At 48.7% G+C, this 23,400-nt stretch overlaps 5 protein-coding genes across 8 annotated transcripts; 4 read left to right on the top strand and 1 right to left on the bottom strand.

The window, feature by feature from the left end:
- Positions 1 to 1,778: 1,778 nt before the first annotated feature.
- LOC127311800 (uncharacterized) lies at positions 1,779 to 2,815 on the top strand. The gene is made up of 2 exons (XM_051342258.2): positions 1,779 to 1,859; positions 2,035 to 2,815. Exons 1-2 carry the CDS (start codon positions 1,845 to 1,847, stop codon positions 2,632 to 2,634), a joined length of 615 nt encoding a protein of 204 aa, XP_051198218.1. The 5' UTR covers positions 1,779 to 1,844; the 3' UTR covers positions 2,635 to 2,815.
- Positions 2,816 to 7,505: 4,690 nt separating this feature from the next.
- Positions 7,506 to 8,537, top strand: LOC127315318 (protein MAIN-LIKE 2-like). Its single transcript, XM_071824297.1, has 4 exons — positions 7,506 to 7,652; positions 7,728 to 8,097; positions 8,173 to 8,392; positions 8,461 to 8,537. Exons 1-4 carry the CDS (start codon positions 7,510 to 7,512, stop codon positions 8,535 to 8,537), a joined length of 810 nt encoding a protein of 269 aa, XP_071680398.1. The 5' UTR covers positions 7,506 to 7,509.
- A 2,045-nt stretch (positions 8,538 to 10,582) lies between these two features.
- Positions 10,583 to 16,798, top strand: LOC127313006 (pentatricopeptide repeat-containing protein At1g03540-like). Of its 4 annotated transcripts, none has more exons than XM_071823577.1 (6): positions 10,583 to 12,865; positions 13,789 to 13,878; positions 14,217 to 14,641; positions 14,920 to 15,688; positions 15,771 to 15,885; positions 16,003 to 16,798. In XM_071823577.1, the coding sequence occupies exon 1, from the start codon at positions 10,687 to 10,689 to the stop codon at positions 12,535 to 12,537; it is 1,851 nt and encodes a 616-aa protein (XP_071679678.1). In that variant the 5' UTR covers positions 10,583 to 10,686; the 3' UTR covers positions 12,538 to 12,865; positions 13,789 to 13,878; positions 14,217 to 14,641; positions 14,920 to 15,688; positions 15,771 to 15,885; positions 16,003 to 16,798. The 4 variants fall into 4 exon arrangements, with proteins under 4 accessions (XP_071679678.1, XP_071679676.1, XP_051199505.1 ...); XM_071823575.1 differs by having other exon boundaries at positions 15,750 to 15,885; XM_051343545.2 differs by having other exon boundaries at positions 10,583 to 12,880; positions 15,750 to 15,885.
- A 731-nt stretch (positions 16,799 to 17,529) lies between these two features.
- On the top strand, positions 17,530 to 20,023 carry LOC127313008 (protein IQ-DOMAIN 33). Its single transcript, XM_051343548.2, has 6 exons — positions 17,530 to 17,998; positions 18,085 to 18,408; positions 18,503 to 18,739; positions 18,828 to 18,941; positions 19,060 to 19,473; positions 19,561 to 20,023. The coding sequence occupies exons 1-6, from the start codon at positions 17,921 to 17,923 to the stop codon at positions 19,660 to 19,662; spliced, it is 1,269 nt and encodes a 422-aa protein (XP_051199508.1). The 5' UTR covers positions 17,530 to 17,920; the 3' UTR covers positions 19,663 to 20,023.
- Positions 19,831 to 23,144, bottom strand: LOC127313007 (65-kDa microtubule-associated protein 1). The gene is made up of 9 exons (XM_051343547.2): positions 22,992 to 23,144; positions 22,670 to 22,879; positions 22,208 to 22,465; positions 21,678 to 21,893; positions 21,415 to 21,570; positions 21,007 to 21,318; positions 20,745 to 20,832; positions 20,421 to 20,569; positions 19,831 to 20,324 (listed from the first exon to the last, which is right to left on the bottom strand). Exons 1-9 carry the CDS (start codon positions 23,061 to 23,063, stop codon positions 20,046 to 20,048), a joined length of 1,740 nt encoding a protein of 579 aa, XP_051199507.1. The 5' UTR covers positions 23,064 to 23,144; the 3' UTR covers positions 19,831 to 20,045.
- Positions 23,145 to 23,400: the final 256 nt, after the last annotated feature.

The raw sequence follows: 23,400 nt of genomic DNA, 5'->3' as shown, positions 1-23,400 counted from the left end.
TACGGGTCCGGAGGATATTGCTCATCTCCTCTTTCTCTATCCTAGGGCGAAAGAAATCTAGGATGCTCTCGGTCTGACTAGCGTTGTGGATGATGCCGTGCTAAGTGATCGTTCTGGATCAGCTATCATTGAACACTTATTATGTAAAGAGGATTTGAGCTTCTAGAATTTTGATGTTGGTCTTAAAGAGATTATGATGGTTGCCTGTTGGTACCTATGGTGGATTAGAAGGAGGAGAACGCATGATGAGGATGTTCCACCTATAAACAGATGTAAGCTATCTATAATCTCTATTACTGCTAATGCTAAGAAAACTATGGTTGTGGTAAACCTCCCGGCTATTGCTTGGACCAAACCTTGTCCTAGATGGGTGAAACTTAATGTGGATGCCTCTTTTATTGAGGAGTCAGGGAAGGGTGCTACAGGTGCAGTTCTTCGTGATTACCAGGGCCACTTCATATCTGCAGCCACAAAGTTTATCCCTCATGTTGTTTCAGCATCCATGGTGGAGGCGTTGGCAATTAAAGAGGGGCTCTTACTAGCTGCTAGACATGGGTGTTGTGCTATTGTTGCTGAGTCACATTCTCTGGAAAATATTGTAGCGCTTAATGGTTCAAGTATGTGGTGGACAAATTCGGCAGCGATTTATGCAGATTGTATTGACCTGGGATTATCTATAGGTAAAGTCTCCTATGTCCACTGCCCAAGGAAAGCAAATAAAGTGGCTCACGAGCTAGCGAGGAAGTGTTATATTGATAAAAATCTCTTGTAACTGGGACGATGATCCCCCTAGCTTTATTCTGCCTACCCTCGTAGATGATGTAACCATACATTGATTTAGACCCAGCAAGTTCTTGACGCACTCTTTTCCTTACCAGGGTTCCTAAGGGGACTGGAAGGTTTTTAATGAGGCGGCTTGCTGGTGTGTTTTATATATAGAGATATGATTTTAAAAAAAAACTCAAATTTCTCGGTTTTCATAACGGCCGAACGTGCCCGTTTTGACGCTCGGGCGACCCATTCACAAAGTTTTGCCATGGTAAATAACTAGTGGACTTCTATTTATTTTTTTTCAAAAAAAAAGTTTCAATGTTTTTTCAAGAAATCACCGTCGCCCAAATTTTAAACGTGTGCTCCCGATCGCACCGCCATGGGAGACAGTTCGCGCGATATCCCGGTCCAATTTCTTAAGGTGGGCTCGAGGCGTGGCAAGCCCCCAGCCGGTAGTTCTCCCCGGGCCTCCCGCTCGACCCATTCGCTCACAGCCCAAAGCCTTCGTCCCGGCCGAGGCGGCATCGCGCGCGGCCGTCGCCCTTCTCCCAGACAAGCGGCGCTACACCGCACACGGCGCTGAGGCGAGCCCAAGGGGACGGTACAGTACAGCATGGGTCGCCGTGTGTGACTGCGCCTGTCGCCCATAGGCTCTGCACAGCGCAGCACGAGGCCGCCGGCGAGCACACGGCGCCGGCCGTGCACACATCGATCGAGCCCGATCCATCCATCTGACGATCTCGTGTCCCCTCTGTGCAGGGCATCTCCCCGTAGGTATGGATCACTGAGCTGCCATGGAGGAGGCCGCGCGTCATGCGAGAGAGGCAGCTGGAGGCGTTTTGAAATCCCAACTGAATTTTTTGATTGATCCAAGAACCTCGTAGCTCCAATGCTCCATACGTGTATATCTGCTGATTTAACTGCATTTGGTGGCCAACCATCAGGACATGCATGCCCATCCCTCTATATAAAGCACACCTTGATCCTCGAAGACGAAAGCCATCCAAGCTAGCTTACTCTTCTCTCTGCCTCTCTCACCCAAACGTCGGCAGCACTGTCTTTCCTCCTGCACAATGGCGACGGCTCAGGTTTAAACCAAATAGCTAGCTAGTAGTGCTTCCTTGATTTCTCATGGTGTCTCACAGTCTCGGCATACCTGAATGGCAATGAGCCTCAACTGTACCATGCATATATAAGCGTAAATCAACATATTACTTGCGTGGCGTGTTTTAGTCACTTTTGTTTCTGTCTTTTGGATCATAGGTTCAGCAAGTCGTGGCGGCACCTGCGCACGACAACAGCTGCGTAAAGGAGGAAGAGAAGAACCACCAGATCATCCAAGACACGCCCTGCGCCGAGGTGAAAGAACCAGCTTCTCATGCCAAGGTACACGACGATAATGGGGGCTGCAAGGACGAGGAGGGCAAGGGCGAGCTGGAAGTCGCCGCCACCGACACCGACACCAACACCGATGAGGGTCAGGGCATAGCACAGGAGGTCGCAGCCAAGCTCGCCATCCAGAACGGCCCTGCAGAAGCAGAAGCTGAGCACACCAAGGAAGGACGATCCGGCCGTGGGGCGAAGAAGACAGACAAAGCAGCCGCCAAGGCCAAGGGGGCGATCGTTCCCGTGGACGACGATACCGATGATGAGGTCGCTGCGCCCGAAGGGGTAAAGAAGACCGAGAAAACGGCGGTCATTCCCATCGACGACGAGACTGACGAAGAGGTTGTTGCGCCCGCAGATGACCAGGCTCCGGTGGCAGCATCTGTCGCTCCTGAAGAGGCGGCGGAGGCAGCCGAGGAGGAAGTGACCAAAAATGGCAAGGAAGATGCATGTGAGGAGAAGGCTCACGAGGAGTAGTAGGGTGTCGTTGCGTTGCGCTTTGCTTTGTCGGTCTTAGTTTATCCAAGTCAATAAGGAACGGTAAGGTGCTGAGTAGTGAATTTGGTCAGGTTTAAGGTTGTAATCCAAGAGTCCAGTCGATCCATATTACTGTCATGTAGTGTATTGCCTACAATAAAATCGTATCGTGTTGTGAAAAGGGAGCCTTTTTTTAAGTTATCACCGCACGAAAGAGAGCAAGAAAAAAACTGTAGCGCCGCCTCTACCTCCGCTTTATTCATAAGTTGGTTTCCCCTCCTCCGGCTAGCCTCGTCGGTGTTAGGAGGATTAGAAAAGCCATTATATGTAAAGAGTTTTTAATAAAAAATAGTATTTTTTTTTTAGATTTTGTTAGTCGTCTTCTTTCTAGCATCCACTTAACTGGAGATTGCATTGTATACAATAAGTGATCTTGGATTCTTCATTCGATGACGAGATCCTTCACGACGTCAACGGTTGTGCTTGAAGATTATAATATTCTATGTATATGTCTTCAGATCTTGCTTCATGTTAATTTTGGATTTTTCTTTCTCATGGTTGCTGCGAGGAGGATTGTACTTAAAATATTTTTATGGCGGCTACACCCTCAACAATGGTGATTCACACTCTCAAATCACCAGCGACGTCGACCAAGCCGTTTGATTGCTTTCCCCAAGCATGTTGGTGTTGGTCTCTTACCGATGTTCTATTTCGGTGGTGCTCTTTTGGATCTGGGTGGAGTCTCGGCGTCTCTTCCAATGTGCGTCTAGACGGTGTTAGAGTTTGGCTGCACCCAATAGCTTCGACTAGTGCTGGAAATACTATGGATAGTTTGTTTTCAAGAAACCACGTTCTTTTACTCATGTAACTAGATTTTCTATTAATAAAATGCGTGGTTGCTCCCAAAAAAAGATGTACGCATACACATCGCCTTGGCATTGCGGTTTACGTTAAAATTATAAAAACTGTTTTCAGTACTTACAGATTTTTGGTTTCATGTTTTTTTTAACTTTATTTTGTAATTGCTGAAAAGAGCTTGAATATCTCTACCACACTGTTCCCATATCAGGCGATTTTTTTTTTAAATAATACGAAATAATTATTTAATTCCAGGACTATCACGCGTTTTCAAATATTAACAAAAGTAGGACCCGGTCGGACTTCGGTGGGCCAATCGGATGGTAGCAGGCCGATTGCAGGTCGACGCTGTACCCGACCAACCGACAGCACCCTGTCGGTCCGCTGCAGGCCGATCGGACGGCAGCATCCAAAGTTGTGCATGCCCGGACGCGCGGCGCAGTCCCACGCTCGCTTCCTTTCCACGCGCTGCCGCAGAGACACGGGCCGGCCTCCTTTTCTCTCTTCTTCCTCCTCTCTTCTTCCCTTCTCTCTTCCCTGCACGCAAGAACAGCTCGAAACTTCACCATTTTTCGCAGATCCCTAGTGATTTAGCCGATAAAACTTCACCATTTTGCTGCTATTAGTTGAGGGAAGCCCGATCTACAGATGGGTTAGGTTTTGGAGACGATTGGTGGTGCTATTTAGCAGCAATGGTGATGAAGTGGTGGAGGTTGGTGGTGGTGTTAGGGGCTGAGCTGCTGCTGGTTCGTGGTGGTCTTTGAGCTGCTTTGCGTCTGTTACGTCTTTGCTCGTCTTTCTGCAGGTTGGAGAGGCTGCTCACGCTACAAGGGTAAACCCTAATCTTTGCATAGTAGTGTTAACTATGTAGGTTAATGTGCGGTGTTGTTGGTGTTAGTGTATTTATGTGATGTGTAGTAGTTACGTTTGTTGACGCGGATGGAAATTTTTTTAGGTGAGCAAAGATGACAGATGTAGTGAAGATAGTATTTTACTATGGTTTGGATAGTGTCCGATCAAATGAGATGGGAGTTGATCTGAGTGAGTTCAAGTATGTAGAGATGAATTTGACTGCCCCTAGAACATGGACAATTGAGCAGGTGAAGGACTGGTTGACAGAATGTTTCGGGCTTAATCCTGAAGTGCATACAGTGGGTGTGCATGCATTATGGACTAAGTCGTTATCAAACATTTTATGGTATCTGAGGCTTGTAGATGATACCTCTAAGTGGGTGAGCTGGTTAAAAGGGTCTGATAGGAGAGGAACTAACCCTGTGGCATTAGTTCTTCCGGTGGCGAAGGAGGTAGCGCCTCCTGAAGGCGGTTATGGTGTAGGAGGTGGTTACGAATCAGGCCATAGCAGTCAAGCACCGGGCGGTGGCGGTGGTTATGAATCAGGCCAGAGCAGTCAAGCACCCGGTGCTGGCGGTGGTTACGAGCCTGGACAGAGCAGTCATGCGGAAAATGTTTATGGTGGGCAGGGTGATGGTTACGTAGGAGAAGACGGTGAGGTTGATGGTGACGAAGAAAATGGATACATGCAGAACCAGATGGAAGAGGAAGATACAGAAGGTGAAAGTGATGCTGATGATTCTGATGGGTCTGATGATGGCGCGGAGGTGCCTATTCCTGGCAGATGGAATCAGAACTTTTCATCTGCAATGACAATCAACGATGGCCTTGATTCTAACTGGGAGTATCACCAGAATAATGTCGCCGTAGGGGCTATGTTTCCGTCCAAGCGACATGTGCAGGATGTAATAGTTAAGTGGGCAATGGCGACTCAAAGGTTGCTCAAAACAACCGTGTCATCTGGAAAATACCTGACGATGGAATGCCATGACATTAATTGTCCCGGAAGGGTGCATGGGTATGTTCCTAAGTATGACACAACATGGCGTGTGAGCGACTTTATGGCGCACACTTGTGAGCTTGCAAGTATCCGCAACGACCATTGCAACCTGTCGTCTAATCTGATAGCTCGGCTGCTGTACACTGAAATAGTGGAAGGGCAAGCCATGGGAGTAAGGGGCATAATTAAGAATGTGAAGAAGCATCATTTGTACAACATTTCTTATGGCAAGGCTTGGAGGGCTAAACAAAGGGCGCTGGAGATGAGATTTGGTTCGTTTCGAGACGCATACGACGCAGTTGTTCGTTTGTTGCGGACACTGCAGGAGAGGAACCCAGACACATATATAAACATCCAGGACTTGTTTTTTCCGGAGTACCCAACTTACAGGGTTCTGCATAGAGTTTTTTCTCGTTCGGTGTATGCATCGAATCTTTCAGGCATTGTCGACCCGTGTTATGTGTGGACGGCGCGTTTCTCACCGGTCAGTACAAGGGTCAAATCTTGACCGCCATTGGAATGGACGGAAACAATCAAATCGTTCCACTCGCTTTTGCATTCGTGGAGAGTGAGAACACCGAAAGCTGGTTATGGTTCTTCAGACAGTTGAAGATTTCAATTGTGAAGGAGACGCCGAATGTTTGCATCCTTCATGACAGACATGCAAGTATACTGAAAGCTGTTAAGACACCCAAAGAGCCAGGGCAAGAAATGCCATGGATTGACATTCAGAGCCGTTGGTGCATGCGCCACCTGGGGGCCAATTTTTACACACAATTCAGGAACAAGAACCTTATGAATCTCTTCAAGAAGCTGTGCATCCAGAACCAGCAGTGGAAGTATAATTTTTTGTGTACCAAACTCCAGGAGTTCACGAAGCAACAAGTTGTGCAGAGGAAGGCAGCACGAGATGCAAACATAGTAGCACATATGCAGGCAGTTGCAGCACAAACAGCAGTGGTAGAAGCACCAGTTTACGAGGAACCCCAAGGTCTGTGTGATTTGCCAGGATTTGACCCGCCCGGAACAAGGAGAAGGGAGGGAAGGCAGATTAAAAACTTTGAGCAGTGGATAGAGCACGAGCCTACAGAGAGGTGGTCCTTGTTGCACGACACACATGGAGCTAGATACGGCGTCATGACAACCAACCTCGCAGAATCGTATAACTTTGTGCTGAGAGGCAACAGGGCTTTGCCACTTACAGCAATAGTAGAGGGTATTTTCATGGGCACAGTTAAATATTACAGAGAGAGACGCGAGAAGGCGCAGATTCATATGGTGAACAACCCAGGCACACCGTATTGTTCGAAGATTATGGAGTACATGCATAAGAAGAAGGAGAAAGCTAGACATCTCGCCGTTGTTCCCATTGGGAATGTGGAAAGAAGGTTCGAAGTCCGCTTACCTACAGATAGGTTCGGGTGTGGGAATCCGCAGAGGACGCATGATGTGAAAATTGGCAGTGAAGAATGGCCAACGTGCGAGTGCACATGCAACAAACCAAAGTTGCTTCATCTTCCTTGCTCGCATGTGCTAGCTGTTTGCGGTGTCCTTGGGATGCCGGAAATCTCGTTCGTCTCTCTGTATTACCTTAAGGAGGCCGTGCTGAACACCTGGACTGGAGAGCTGCAAGGATTTCGGTCATTGGAAAATTTCAACACTGTAAACCCTGCTAAAAGGCGATATATCCCACACCCGGCGCTACTGAGGACAGGCATCGGTAGAAGGTCGTCGCAACGCATCCGAAATGATATGGATGAATCTGAAGCAGGGGGGCCAACGAGATAATGTTTCCTATGCAATGAATTGGGTCACTGGGACACTAATTGTCCAACCTTCGGCACTGGCACAGCAAGAAGGGGGCAGCGAGGCACAAGGGGACGTCGCGGGAGGGGAAGAAACTAGTTCGCAACTTCTTTGCAACTTTATGTAGTGAACAATGAATTTGTAATAAGTACGAAACTACTTTGCAATTTGAAATGTGAACCTATCTTATTGTACATTTATGTATTGAACAATGAATTTGTAATAAGTATGGAACTACTTTGCAATTTTATTATGGTCATGTACGTTACAATAATTTATATCTGTATTATGTCATTTTGGTTTTGCAACTATGTTATCATTTGTAATGAGTAATAACGAATGTTTTGTTGTTTACAGAAATGGCAGGAAGATCATTGCTCAATAGGGACATTGAGAGGGCGCACCGTGCGGCCAAGCTAGAGGCCAACCCTAATAGCTTGTCACCAATGGTGACACGCGGGGGTAATCAAAATTGGCAGATACACCCCGGTTGGGTTCAGAGGTATGTGCGATTTATTTGATACATTCAATTTGAAGTACTGGCACATACTAATTGGATTCTTATATGAATTTGTAGGTTGAAGTGGGCTGGACTTCTACCTTTTGCACGGTTGGTTGAGGCCACTAGGTCAGAGGTCATCGGTGAGCGAGTAGGCACACCGATCAAGCGCCTTCAGCAGGACCACTCCCTACTGACCAACCTGGTGGATCGGTGGAGGCCCAAGACACACACGTTCCACTTTCGATGGGGAGAGATGGCCCCTACTCTCCAGGACGTGTCTTTCTTACTGGGCCTACCGTTGGCGGGTCAGCCCATAGGCCCGCTGGCAGAACCAGTGCTTTGGGATCAAGAAATGTCTGCACGTTTTGAGGGAACTCGTGCGGGCCAGACTGAGTTTCTCTGTGAGGACCACGGTCCAAAGTGTGACTGGTTACTCAACTTCGAGGTAACCATTGTTATAACAAATTTATTTATGATTATTGCGTTGTTATAACTAACATCTTTTTTTTCATGGTTGTAGGTTTCACAGTTCACACCGCCGATGAGTGAGGCACAGATCACTAGGAGTCTCGAGGCGTACATATTGTGGCTGCTTGGGAAGGTCATGTTCACAGAGAACCATCAGACCACCATCAGCAGGCGCTTCATCCCCATTGCACTGGAGATAGCAGAGGCACAAACCGCCGACGACATCATACAGCGGAGTTGGGGTTCCGCGGTTCTAGCATCCACATACCGAGGTTTGTGCAATGCTTGTACACTTGTCTCCCCCAAGTCTGGGCTTCTTGGCTGCCCACTGTTCTTGCAGCTGTGGTCCTGGGAGAGGTTCCCGATTGGTCGGCCAGACATAGATGCTCAGCGGTTCGGGGCAAACGAGTTGGATGATCCGGACCACATTGATATGCCTACTTTCGGCATACTTTGGACACGTCGCGAGGTATGTAGACTGTCGAACATAGTTCTTTCGTAATTTATAGTTTTGCATGAGTACTGACTATTTCTCTCTGCAGAGACGATTTGCTCGCGACCAGGTCAGGAACTGCTACCCTGCGTTCACCGAGCAGTTCGACGTGCTCGATGATAGGGCGGTGATCTGGCAGCCCTATATGGCCGCCGCCGTGCATGCAAGGTACCCCGGCGGGATCTCTAACCTCTGCTATAGAGATTGTGCGTACTGGATGACACAGTCGAAGATCATCTTCCATGCGTCCGTGGAGATAATGGCCCAGCAGAGGATCATGAGGCAGTTCGGCTCTCGGCAGCTGGTCGATCCTCCACCACCGATAGCACCTCTCCCTGCCTACGTCCACAAGTAAGTTCTGAGCATCGCTAAGTTTAAGACTGTTCATCATGGTTCGGCTTACTGACACAATTATTTTCTGTAGGTACAACAGGAAGGGTACTAGCCACTCCTCGACATGGTGGCTTCAGCGCGTTGGCTTGTATGTTGCTGAGTGGGATGACGCGACAACACACGTCTGGCCGAACGATGAGCAGTTTGACCCACAGGAGTTTGACGCATATCTGCAGAGGTACACCGCAGCCACGCGAGTGCGCCTCATCCCGCCGACTGATCCAGCTGAGGCGCCACCGACGTCTATGCACGATATGTACCCGACTCAGTCCACAGCCGGTAGTCGATAGCATGCGGTACGTACAACTTTCTATTCCACCATCATACTTGTCGTTTATCTATTGGGTTCTACGATTTATAGGCTACCATCATTTTTCAGGGTCAGCTGACTGCAGATTTACAGGATGAAGTCGCTCGGTACACACGTCAAGTGTCCAGTGCGCCTCTTCTACAGCGTGACCAACATGTGTCCTAGTTGAGGCGACTCGAGGACAAGCTACGCGGGATCTACTCGGCTATCACGTGCAGCCGTAGTTCCGACGTCGTTCAGCGCCACCTCCTTCCACCGCGACCCTCCAGACAGCAGCAGCGACGGCCACATCTCACACCGACCGCGACACCCAGACCACCGCCTCCTGACCGGGCAGGAGGTTCGTCGTGGCAGCAGCACACTCCTTCCGTCGACGACTTTCAGTACCAGCAGCACGGATCACGGCCTCGTCTCACGCCGACGGCGACACCCAGACCACCACCTCCTGACCAGGCAGGAGGTTCGTCGTGGCAGCAGCAGCATCACACTCCTTCCTTCGACGACTTGCAGTACTATCAGCAGCAAGCTGCTTTCGACCAGTGGCAGCAGGATACACACAGGGTATGTACTATTCTATATATTGTGTTCTATATAGACTATACTCCACTTAGTTTGACATCACTTATGTTTCGTGGCACAGGATACACGCAGCACACTGCGTCCAATCCTTCATGGGGAGCTAGTGATCAGGATCCTGAGCACATGGAGTATTACAGCACGCAGCAGAACTATGTTGGTATGCAGACTCCTCCACCAGAGCCCACACAGGAGACACAGTACGACCCCGAGTCCGGTTCCTGGATCCCTGCTCGCATAACCAGGGCCCCGGACAGGTTCGGTTGGACACCCCGTGCTACGCCGCCCCCACGAAACCCCAGACACCGTCCATAGTTTCAGACATTTATGTATCTATGTATCAGACATTTATGTATGCACCACCTACGTATCAGACTTTATGTATGAACTATGTATCTAGCGATACTCGTGCCAACCCTAAGCATCATGCGAACGAAGGAAATACATCCATGCAATTAATCGGGTATTAGCAAGCCAGTTGGGGTGTAGCAGTCCAGTTGGTCTCTAGCAGTCCAGTTGGTCAGCTATGAACCAACGAGGCTGACATTTTGGGTCCGATCGGCCTGCTGCCGGCCGACCGAGTCTCACTTTTGGAAATTTTTGAAAATCTCGTGTGATAGTCCTAGAATTAAATAATTAATTCGTATTATTTTAAAAAAATTCGCCCCATATCAGTCGGCGATGAAATTGAAGTCTTGCGTATCGCTTTCCTCCGCGGAAACAAACACTAGACGGGACGTCGCGCCACTGCCACCGCCACTCCCCGGCGCCGCCGGCTGGAGCGCCGCCGTCCGATGCCCCCGCCGAGGACCACCTTCACCGCGCCTCACCACCAAGTCATCCGCCTCCTCGACTCCCACGACCTCCCCGCCGCGGCGCGCCTGGCGGCCGCGCACCCCTCGTCCCCCGTCTCCCTCGCCGCCGTCCTGCTCCGCCACCCGCCGCCCCGCCTCGGATACTGCCTCCACGCCCGCGCCGCGCGCGCGGGTGTCCTCGCCGACCGCTACGTCGCCAACGCCCTCCTCGCCTTCTACCTCCGCCTGCCACGCCACCTCCCGCACGCGCTCAGGGCGTTCGACGACCTGCCTCGCCGCGACGTCGTCGCGCACTCCTCCATCCTCGCCGCGTTCCTGCGCGCGGGGCTTCCCCGCCGCGCGCTCCACTCCCTCAGGTCCATGGTCGCCGGCGCGGACGGCGTCTCGCCCAGCGCCCACGCGCTCTCGGCCGCCGTCAAGGCCTGCGCCATGCTCCGCGACCGCAACGCGGGCGCCTGCGTCCACGGGAGCATCCTTGTCCGGGGATTCGACGACGACGACATCGTGCTGAGCGCGCTAGTGGACATGTACGGCCACGCGGGCTCACCAGGAGACGCCCGGAAGGCGTTCGAGGAAATGCGCGCCCCCGATGGGATATGCTACACCTCATTGATATCAGCCTTCGTGCGGAACGACTGGTTCGAGGAGGCCATGAGGTGGTTCCGGACTATGGTCATGACGCGTGGGGTCGAGCCGGATGGCTGCACGTTTGGTTCGATGATGACGGCGCTGGGGAACCTGAGGAGAATCAGTCAAGGCCGCGAGGCGCATGCCCAGGTACTGACCCGTGGCCTGTGTGGTAATAATGTGATCGTGGAGAGCAGCACGCTGGACATGTACGCCAAGTGCGGGATGATGCTGGAGGCGCGCAAGGTGTTTGACAGGATGCAGGTCAGGAATGCGGTTTCATGGTGTGCGTTGCTCGGTGGGTACTGCCAGAACGCGGAGTACGAGAAGGTTCTCGCGCTATTTCGGCAGATGGATAAGGAATACGATGACTTATACAGTTTGGGGACTGTTTTGAGGGCATGTGCTGGTCTATCTTCTGTGAAGCCGGGAAAAGAGATCCATTGCCGGTTTCTGAGGAACGGTGGCTGGAGAGACGTGGTTGTTGAGTCCGCGCTTGTAGACCTATATGCAAAATGTGGCGCTCTAGACTACGCTTACAGAATTTTCGAGGCGAGCAGTGTCCGTAATACGATTACTTGGAATGCCATGATTTGCGGCTTCGCTCAGAATGGCCACGCCGAGGGGGCTATCAATCTGTTCAATCGGATGGTCAGGGAAGGAGCCAGGCCTGACTACATCAGTTTCATTGGTGTTCTTTTTGCATGTAGTCATACTGGAATGGTTGAGGAGGGACGGAACTACTTCAACTCTATGAGCAAGGACTATGGCATTGCCGCTGGAATCGAACACTACAATTGCATTGTTGATCTTCTCAGCAGAGTACAACTGCTGGAAGAGGCTGAAGATCTGATAAATAAGTCACCCTTCAGAGATGATTCCTCCTTGTGGGCAGCAATCCTTGGCGCTTCTGCCACACATTCTAACCCAGATGTAGCAGAAAGGGTTGCCAAGAAAATGATGGAGCTAGAGCCTCACTACCACTTGAGCTACGTTCTTCTTGAAAATGTGTACAGAACAGTTGGACGGTGGGAAGATGCTTCGGAGATAAGGAAGTTGATGCAATCAAGAAAGGTGAAAAAGGAACCCGGGACGAGCTGGATTGATGTAAACAGAAGTAAATTACATGTATGGAATGCTAAAGGTGCACCTTCAGAACTTGTTGCCTCTGAGGACATCATCACAGATGGCAGAAGCCCATAACATTGTTATGTGTTTCTTCTGGTTTGTTGGCGATGATGTCCTCTGATTGGTGCTCATGAGTCATTCTGAGCCAGATTTTGGGATGAATTTAAGCAGTGTTCCCAAAAGGCTCTACTTGCAGGGGTGAAAATTGACACCAGGTGGCATCTTACAAACTCCAGCCTGTAAATTGATTGAAATCGTGAATAATTTGCTCAGCGAATATAGTCTTGTGTGCTTGGCGGCATATAGTTTTTATGGGTGCAGTGCCAGAGACTTGTTAGAAAGGCCAGGCTTGGATGTATGGGTTGGCCTCAGCCAAGCATGAACACAAAAGTGGAACTGTCAGGCAAGCTGTCCACATGTTGGCCTTTTTTTCTCCCCTGATCTCTCTGCTTAAAGAGATGAAATGCTTGCTTCCAGTACTTGCGGATATCATAGTTAGTAGCATTTAACCTGTTATTAATCCAGCTGCAAAGGCTTTTGGGATTGCTTTGTGTACTTTCTTCAGAGGCATCTGTGTGTCTTGAGCTATATTTCATCTTCGACATGCATGACATATACAATAATCTCAAATCAGCTTCTGCGTTTTACACTTGGTTTGAACGCAATCTTGTTTTTTGATATTGCAACTTTTTTCCATATAGTTTGTTGTTCATTGACAGGCTCCTTTTGGTGATAATGTGAAATAGTAGCAAGCGTTTGCTAGTATTCATGGTACTGAAGTGAAGTGAATACTATTGTTGGTCATAGCAAATAACAATGATTAACGCATGTACATAATATCAAGGTTTTATTGTCTGGCAGTTCAAAAAACAAAAGATTGTATTGTTTGGCATCACAACTCTCTTCCATGCCACAAAGAAAATGTTAAGGTTTAGCCTTAGATCACACAATTTGGAGAACTTCTAATACAACTGACATGTGTTTGACAGTTTGAGAAAGAAAGCTTAATAGTACTTAAGAATGACATGAATTGAAGCATATGGACATATGCTAATGCACAAGTTCTCGATCGATGTGTTTTTACTTCTTGATTTTTGCACTCAATTCTAATGATATTGATGGATTCAGATAATGCCTGCTGGCTGGATTTCTTAGGATTTTAGTAGAACTTGTCTGAACCATAGATAAAAGAAGTGATGTTTAGCTCATTGTCATCAAGAATATTTGTTTTGTTTTGTTTTTGCTTAATTTCCCCATCTTCCAGGCTCTCTAGCACGATGAGCTCTGTGGAGCTTGACCTGATCACATCACTTGTGTATATGACAGAGAACATGATCTATGCTAGGAGAGAGAACTCTTACCCTGCGGCCAGTCGCAACTGATGTAACAGAAATATTGAATAAGTGGAGCTTATTGGTAAGTACTAATATGATGATTGATGACCTTACCTACTTCATTTGCATAATTAATCTTCTGTAGCATGGATATGTCAGATGTACTTTTATTAGACGGAATATGTCAGATGTACTAGAAGGTAACTCAGGGACATACATGGCCTACCTATGTCTATGCTTTGTCTTAGGTTTAGTCCAGGCTCCAGCTGTTAAACTTCTAGTTTCCATAGTAAATCTCTGGCAATCAGAACTTGTGGTTTGCTACAACGACTAGCGAGCTACATCTAGTCCTATGTTTGCCTGCTCATTTAGGTCCTGACTTGATTTTCGCTAGGGTTGCTCCATTTCATCTGCCACCAGTTGGTGCTACGTGCTGGATTCAACCAAAACCATGGTAAAATTCAGCTGCTCTCACCTTAAAGATGAAGCCAAACTGACGATAACTCCCCGCCCATCCAGTGCCTAAAATTTCTGAACAGATCAAGAAAGTTCCACTGTTGGTATATTTCAACCTGAGTCTGCTGATTTGGACTTGTGCCTCAATTGGGCCGAGTTGACTATGGCAAGCCGAGACCGGTGCTGCAGTTTTCAGGCCATGGGCACAGGACAGTGAAGTTGAGACTTCAGAGTTGAGAGCTCTGTCCTGAGCTTAATTTCTCCATCTTCCGGGCTCTCTAGCGCTCTCAGCTCTGCAGAGCTTGACCTGATCACATCAATCGTGTATATGACAGAGGACGATGCTCTATGCTAGGAGAGAGAACTCTTACCCTGTGTCGCCCTTATTGGTAAGTACTCATTTGCATAATTAATCTTCTGTAGCATGCATGTACTTTTCTGTAGACGGAATATGTCATATGTACTAGAAGGGACAACTGAGAGATATACATGGCCTACCTATGTCGATGCTTCATCTTAGGTTTATTCCAGGCCTCCAGCTGTTAAATGTGCACTCCTAGTTTTTGTAGTAAATCTGTTGCAAAAATAGCTTCTTGTTTGCTATAATGGCTTGCCTTCATTTACGTCCTGACTTCATTTCTGCTTGGGTTTCTCCATGTTTCATCAGGAATCAGCCTGGGTGCTGGATCCAGCCAGAAGCATGGTAAAATTTCAGCTTCTCTCGCCTTTCGGATGAAGCCGAAACCGATGAGAACTCCTCGCACATCCAGTTCCTACAATTCCATAACAGATCAAGAAAGTTCCAGCGTTAGTACATTTCAACGTGAGGATGTGCCGATTTGGACTTGTGCCTCAACTGGCTCCAGTTGATTCTGGGAAACGGAGACCGATGCTGCAGTATTCCTGCCATAGGCACAGGAAACCTGATCTATGAGTGGGTTGCTCCATTTCATCAGCCACCAGCTGGTGCTACATGCTGGGTTCAGCCAGAAGCATGGTAAAATTTCAGCTGCTCTCACCTTAAAGATGAAGCCAAACCAACAGAGAACTCCCCGCCCATCCAGTGCCTATAATTTCTGAACAGATCAAGAAAGTTCCACCATCAGTACATTTCGAACCGAGTCTGCCGATGGACTTGCCTCAGCTAGGTCGAGTTGACCCTAGGAAGCGGAGACTGGTGCTGCAATGTTCAGGCCATGGGCACAGAACAGTAGAGTTGGGACGTCAGAGTTGAGAGCTTGGTCGTGAGCTTAATTTTTTCCATCTTCCAGGCTCTCTAGCACTTTGAGCTCTGCGGAGCTTGACCTGATTGCATCACTCGTGTATATGACAGATAGGAGGACGATGCTCTATGCTAGGAGAGAGAACTCTTACGCTGCGTCACCTGTGCCAATCGCGACTGGTGTAGCACAAACATTGAATAAGTGGGGCTATTGGTAAGTACTAATATGATGATTTGATGACCCTACCTCATTTGCATAATTAAATCCTCTGTAGTATGCATGTACTTTTCTGTAGATGGAATAAGTCAGATGTACTAGAAGGGACAACTAAGAGACATACATGGCCCAATGCTTCATCTTAGGTTTAGTCCAGGCCTCCAGCTGTTAGACGTGCACTCCTAGTTTCTCAAGTAAATCTCTGGCAACTTCTTGTTGCTATAACGGCTATTTAGCTACTTCCAGTCATGTGTTAGCCTGCTCATTTACGTCCTGACTTCATTTCTGCTTGGGTTTCTCTATTTCATCAGCTTGGGTGCTTGATCCAGCCAGAAGAATGGTAAAATTTTAGCTTCTCTCGCCTTTCGGATGAAGCCAAACGCGATGAGAACTCCCCGCGCAGGCGCATCCAGTGCCTACAGTTTCCAACAGATCAAGAATTTTCTACCGTCTGTGCATCTCGACCTGAGGCTGTGCCGATTTGGACTTGTGCATCAACTGTCTCGAATTGACTCTGGGAAACGGAGACCGATGCTACAGTGTTCATGCCATGGGCACAGGAGAGTGGAGTTGAGACTCCAGAGTTATGAGAGTCTGGTCCTGGGCTGGGCTATGAGATACTGTCGGCAGGCAGGTACAGACTGCAGAACCTAGTGAGATCTGCAGCATGATGGAGTTGAGATTTCAGCTCAGCTGAGAGTGAGCTAGAGTGACTGACAGCGAGGAATATACCTGCCCGTGGTAGCAAGCAAAGGCCAAGATTAGGTTGGATGAGGCGAGCATGCCATGTGCCGATCCAGTTAAAAAGTGTGCACGTCTAGAGCCTTTATTTCCGGACCCATCCGACATTCTTTCCTGGTAATTTCCTTCTCAGAACGCTAAGCTCACTCGCGGCTGCAACCCCCTGCCGACAGATTTGTGCACCTGAACCGTGTACGAGCACCACTGGTGCAGAAGTCGACAGAGGTGGTTCGACTGTCTGTTCTGTACTTCCCTGATCATAAATCGACTGATAGTGGCAGTCAGTCAATGTGAACGGATGTGATGGATGATTATCTAGTTACTGGTTTAACATCGGATGCCTGTGTTAATAAGATCTTCTCCTTGCGATCTTTTTAGCCGCCGTCTCTCTTCCAAAACTCTAGACACCACAGCTCTGCCTCCATTATCCATTGGTTTCCTCTCCTCCAGCCAGCCTTGCTGGCGTCACGAGGGGCGGTGAACCTGATCTATGGGTGGAGTTTTCCAATAGAAGTAGTTGTTTTTTTCAAATTTTAATAGAAGTAGTTGTTCAATAGGTAAGTTTAGGGTTTTGGTCACCGTCTTCCTTTTGTCACTCGTGCCGATGGAGACATCATCTTTAATAAGTAGCCTTTGGAATTTCGTTCGATGACGAGACATCCTTCCCGATATCAATGGTGGTTTGAACCGGACAACGAATGCAAACTGATCTGTGACTGTAGCGGAACACCGTTTCTTTTGGTAACCTCTTCCTCCCCGAGTTAATTAGATCACTGTTTCTTGCCGGATGATAGGGAAGGTTGCTTTTAGTCATCGTGGGAGAGAGAGTAATGTAGTAACTCATGAGTAGCTAGCTAGCTTTAGTTTTAATTCAGCTTCTTCTTGTAACTAGGTCGATGAACCCCTAGCTTCATTCGGCAAGCTCTCCTAAACGATGTAACTATCCTTTGATTCGAAGCAGCAAGTTTTAGATGCACTCTTTTTGTTACTAGGTACCTAAGAAGACTAGAAATTTTTTAATGAGACGGTTTGCTAGCTTAATATATTATGTTTACCAGAAAAAACATTTCAAAACATGCCCGGAGGAAGAAAGAGCAGTGTGGAGCAAGACGCTCGACTCCAGCTCTAAAGCCTCGGCCTCCTCTGCCATACCCAAAAGAAAACCAACACATGGGTCCGTCCATGGCCATGGCCATCATCAAGGCCACCGCACCGCGGCGTGTGCTCCCCCTCTTCTTCCCCACGGATCCGCCAATCAAATGCCCGCGCCTTTACACAAAGCTGCACCGGGCCAAAGCACCCTGCGAGAGAGCTTTGCCTGTTTTGGATTTACCCCAACTGCTCAGCTCAGTCCACGGCCGCTGACGCAGTCTCGCTATAAGGGGACGGCCACAGCTCAGCTCACGCGCCGTCCTGCCATCACTGTGGATCAGCCGGTGAGCGAGTGACGACCTTGTCAGGGTGACGCGGCGTGCCACGCTGCAAGAGATGGGCCTCGCCGGCGGCATTGTCCGGAGGGTCCTCTCCAAGAGCCCCTGCAGCTCGGGCGGCGGCGCCGGCAACAGCGTGAGTGCATTCTCGACAGCAGTTCTTGGAGTTTGCGGTTCCTGAAATGACAACAATGGCGCTCCGTGCGAACAAATTTCTTGCAGGAACGGAGCCCTGGCGACCGCAAGAGGTGGCGGAGCTCTCTCCGGCTGTACCTGTGCGGCGACGAGGCCGGCGCGGCGGCCGTCGACCAGGAGGAGGAGGAGGACGACGACGATGACGGGACGGTTGCCTCCGCCGGAAGCTTCGAGACTTGCCCGGTGACTCGAGTTCCGGTGGCAGATCAGGTCGGTGGTGCCGACAGCAGCAATCCTGAAGAGCCTCGGCATCGGATTGGTGGAGACGCCGTGGAGGACGGCGTGTCGACGAGGCCGGTCGGCGAGGAGGAGGCGGCGAGGCTGATCCAGTCTGCGTTCAGGAGATTCATGGTGCGTTCTTGAATAAATCCTGCATTCATAAATCATAGCCCGAACTGCGTCGAGGTGGAAACAGATCGCTCATCGCTCTGCCACTTGTCGGCAGGCAAGGAGGCGACTGCTGCAGGAGGTGCTGAGAAGGAGCTCGGGGCAGGAGGGATGCTACGCTGAAGAGGAGCCCGCGACCCCCGTCTCGGCGTCCATGGCGGCGTCGGTGGAGGTCCAGGTAGGGGAGTCCCTGAGCAACCTCCGGCTGAGCGACGACGGCGGCGCGTCGCCGACGCCGTCGGCGCAGCACCGGGCCAGCCAGAAGACGCGGCCACCGCAGGTCTTCAGAGCCAAGGTACTGCACAGCTACAGCACACAAACAACTTGTGTTGACAAAAAGTTCAGTTCAGTTTGGTGACGGTCGATTTGTTGATCGATTGCAGGAGGAGTGGGACGACAGCACGCTGAGCTCGAACGTGCTGCGGATGAGGATCCAGAGCAGGATGGAGGCCACCACGCGGCGGGAGCGAGCCCTCGCATACGCCTTCTCGCAGCAGGTACGCACATTGCACTGGTGGAGCTCTGAATTATCAGGCGACGGCCGACTGGTGTACAATTCAGTTTCATGGCCTAGTGACCGATGTGATCTGTGTCCTGCGTCTTGGTCGGAACTAGCTGAGGAGCGGCGGCGGCACGAAGAAGCGGTCGTCGCGGTCGGACCAGGGGGACTTCAACGTGGGGTGGAGCTGGCTGGAGCGCTGGATGGCGACGCGGCAGGCCGAGCCAGGCGCCGACGACTCTGCGAGCAAGAACGCGACGGATGCTGGGTCGGCGGTGGCCGGGCGGCGGGTGGTGGTGCCGGTGAGGAGACGGCAGGACGTCGCCGCCGTCGAGGAGAAGGAGAGCTGCGGGTCCAACAGCGTGTCCGCCGCCGTCAGCTTCGACGGCTCCAGCGCCGGGGGGCGGAGTGGCAGCCTGAGCTGCTACAGGCCCGGCAAGAACAACCGGCCCAGGGGTGCCCGGAACCTGCCGCGCCGGAAGGTGGCGGCGGCCGCGTCAGACCACGGTCTCCAAGCGAGATCACACAAGGTAACGATCAAATCACTCAGTTTACCACCATGGTTAGTAATGTCCTGTGCTGATGCGAAATGTTGTGTCATGATCGATGCAATCAAGGTGAGCAAGAAGGCGCGGCAGAGAGAGCAGAAGCAGCTGCAGAAGGATCATCAAGCCGAGGCCAATGTGTACGATCCCCGCCAACCTCCAACGGACTACTGAAACCGAGACGCTCGACCAACGATGTACATAGCTTCTCCAAATCCAGATTGCTGTGTGCGCTTGTGTTTCCATGATTTTTCTTTTCTTTCCAGTTGCCTGGTGTTAAAAATTTCGATGATTGCTAGTAAAATGTAAAAGTTACTATGTAGCTGCGAAATAAAGTATGCAGATCAGAAAGCAAGGAGATATATTGCACAATCCCAGTTTTCCATAGCATTCGATCTACAACACAAGACGAACATCCATCCAGTCAAACCACGGTCAATCCCTCCACGACTACATCATTCCACTTGCTCCACCCAGATAAAGCTAAGCTAAGCTCTATAATTTTCCAGCTACTGCACAAATATATTTCTGCCACATTGGCACCGAGAAGCCATGTGTCAAGTTGAAGAAGCCTGCGAAGCCACATCATCCTTGGTGAGGGAGACATAGTTCACAGGCGCCGACGGCCTGACTGTCTCCCTCCGCCCATCCCGGCTCGCCGACCTACCACCGCTCTGCAGCACCGATAGCCTCCGGTTTGGCGTGCCATTCACCGCGCCGCAGTTCGCCCGAGGCCCAGGCAACTTCTTCGCCGACTGGGGCCGGGCTGGGCTCGGTTTCGAGCCGAACAGCTTCTCCTGCTCGGCAGCTAGCTGGTCGTTTATCTTCTTCTGGTCCTGGAATGGCAGATAGAAAGGATGAGTATGGGATTTGTGGAGATTATTACCAAAACCAACTATCATACAAGACAAAGGAATGGCATAAAGGAATACCCTCATTCTCCGCTTCTCTTCCTCCTTTTCCTGTCTCAGGATTCTGTATTCCTCCAGCATTGCAAGAAGAGCAACACCATCGTAGGTGAATGCTGTGTTGTGGTCTTGTTCCCAAGCCTGGGTCTTCACCACCAGCATGTCAACAATAGCTGCAGCAAACAGCCATCAATGTTCATGAAAAGTTAAATCATGTTAGGAATAGCATTGACGTCCCATCACATATCATGTAACATGTATGTAATGTGAGTTCTCATGCAGTGGAAGCTACGAGCGCCACATGTAATGTCATGCAATTCCCATGGAGAAACAGTTTTGAGAACATACCTGGAATTTTATTAACCAAAAGACGAGCTTTTTCTGCACGTTTAAGGTTCAGATGTGCGCCTCTAGTTGCACTGTATCTGTTATCATCCTGCCAATAAGAGAACATCAATGTAAGCGTCCACAGTAAAAAAAAGTACTGAATAAACAATGCTAGTCGATTGCAGAATATAATCAGAAGAACAATGCTAAAGGAACACAAAATTCTCCATTTCAGCCATTAAAACCAAGACAGAGAACAGTTAAGGTAACACATTTTGCATACCCGGCTATAGTCTTCAAGCCAGCTCTCTTCTTCACATGCTAACATCCACCTGTCAACCTTCTCCAGTATGTCCTTTCTGCTCAAGGCCTCCTCTTTTGCTTTAAGTATCTGGCTCTCCATATCGGCCAGTAGTTCCGAAGGCTCAAACATACTAGAATCAATAACAGACAGTATCCTATCTCTTGCAGCACTAGTATCTATTGCAATATGAGCCTGGGCATAGATATCTTCAAGTTCAGTCTGCCTTTTGAATGCAATTTCCTTCATCCTACTGGCTTTTAGCTGATCCAGCCTTTCAACTTCAAGTTGAGCCTGTAGAGTGCAAAAATATGTTAGGACATTGGTGAACAATAGTATGTTACTTCATCAATAAGTCCAACTCACTGAGAGAAGAAAAGAAATCTTAACCTGCTCAATTACATCAAGAGCCAGAGCTCCTGGAGCTGTCACTCTGTCCAATGCTGAGGACATATTGCAAGTGACATGATCAAAAAGTTGTCGTTCCTCCACAGTGGTATCCATTAAGTTCCAAAGGTCAGTTAGCTGGGAAGCTAGAGCTTGAATCTATGAGAGCATAGCATTTAATCAGAAATCAAATCGGATCATGTAAACATATCAAAGACACCTAAAAAACCAGATATACAATAACAAGAGGCTCACTGTGGATTTACCTTTTCAAGCCTCTTTACTTTCTCTTCTTTAAGTTCAGTCACCATTTTAGACAGCCTAGATAGTGTTTCATCACTAATACTCTTGGAATCAGCACCAACAGAGTCACTGAGGCTAGGGTGAACTTCAGTAACTGTGTTCAAGAAATCCATCCCAAGGACAGAACAAAGGTCATGCACTGAGCTCACCAAGTCGAGAATCTTGTGCAGCCTAGTACTCTGCAATACAGAAGATGAGAACACCATATCAAATCAGGATATTTTACATATTCCAGAGTACATATATTGCAATAACAGCCAGCAGCTATATCAGTAGCCTATTGCTTTGCTCACTAATAATGATACATAACTGTGGTGTTATACATATAGCATTGGCATATGAAGAGAACTTGGGAAAAATGCAAATTACATGTGCACTGCTAAACTTATAATTCCTCTAGGCTTTGAGCTTTCGAACATTGGAACATGAACAGCAAAATAACCGGTTCTTACATTGTGCAAAGAAAACTACAGAATCAATATCCAATACGCACCTTTTCCTTTTGCAGTGCCTGTAGTTCAAAGAGAAATTCATTTAATTTCTTCATTGAAAGATCATCCTCGTCAACATGGGGTGTTTCCAAGTGATCACCAACTTGTAGACTCCCTGCAATTTCACCACGTATTGTTTGAATCTGGAGTTGTACATCAGCAAACTCTTTCACCCTCTTCTCTTTTTTCCTGCAGAGCTGTTCCAAGAATGGTGATGTCGCTGCTAGTTGCTCCTTGATTGTACCAGTTGTCTTGTCAGGCTGTAAATCGGCAGAAAGGAGACATGCACTATATAAGTGGAAGAGATAATTATTTTTCTTTTTTGAGGAGAGATATATTATATTCAAGATAAAGCTAAGTAGAACTATGACAAACTATCAAGTACCAGCTAAGTATACTGGTGTGCATACAAAGGAGTTAGGTTGACATGGAATGGATTTGACTGGCTATTCCCAGATACTTACAATTATGACACCAGAAATAGACAACTCTCCCAGTGAAGAGAGGAGTCTAGTAAGCTCGGATCTAGAGTTGGCTAGCTGCTGAAGGAGATGTGCCCTGGAAGTAGAAGCCTGATCAACCTTTCTCCTATAAACATCTAAGCACTCCTGCTCAAGCTGAAGTAGCATCTTGTCGCGATCATCGTCGGTCTCACCAACCTCATCCCATATCAGCTGAAATAACACCCATCAGTTCCAATGGTGCTTGAATTGCCATTGTTCAAATTAGCTCTAGTAAAGCGCAGGAGAAAAACAATGCATATTAAATGGGGGCGGAGCAAAGCACCTGCAGTTTCTGCAGCAAAGATCCGCACGTTGTTTCACCTAACAAAGGATCGTTGTGACCTGCCACTCCCATTGTAGCTCAACAATCTGCAATATGATGAGTTGATCATGCATATAACAGGGTTTCAGGTAATTTAAGTCAAAAAACAATCATGATTTAAGACATGTCTACATCATGCACCATAAGGGCAACTCCAACAGGCCGACACATTTAAGCTGTACACATTACACAAACAATGCAGACCAATCCGTGTCACAACCAGACAGGAGAAAACCAGTGACAAAAACTAGAGCCTGATTTGTCATGGTATGCTGCAATTTTACTAGCAAACAAGTAAGAATCAGTGATGTATGCTGCGAACTTCTAGACTTTTGGCAGAACTAAAATACCAAGAAACATACAGGGTACT

Source organism: Lolium perenne, chromosome 7 (genome assembly GCF_019359855.2).
Source record: "Lolium perenne isolate Kyuss_39 chromosome 7, Kyuss_2.0, whole genome shotgun sequence".
Lineage (NCBI taxonomy): Eukaryota > Viridiplantae > Streptophyta > Magnoliopsida > Poales > Poaceae > Lolium > Lolium perenne.
This window is presented reverse-complemented; position numbering and strand designations above follow the sequence as displayed.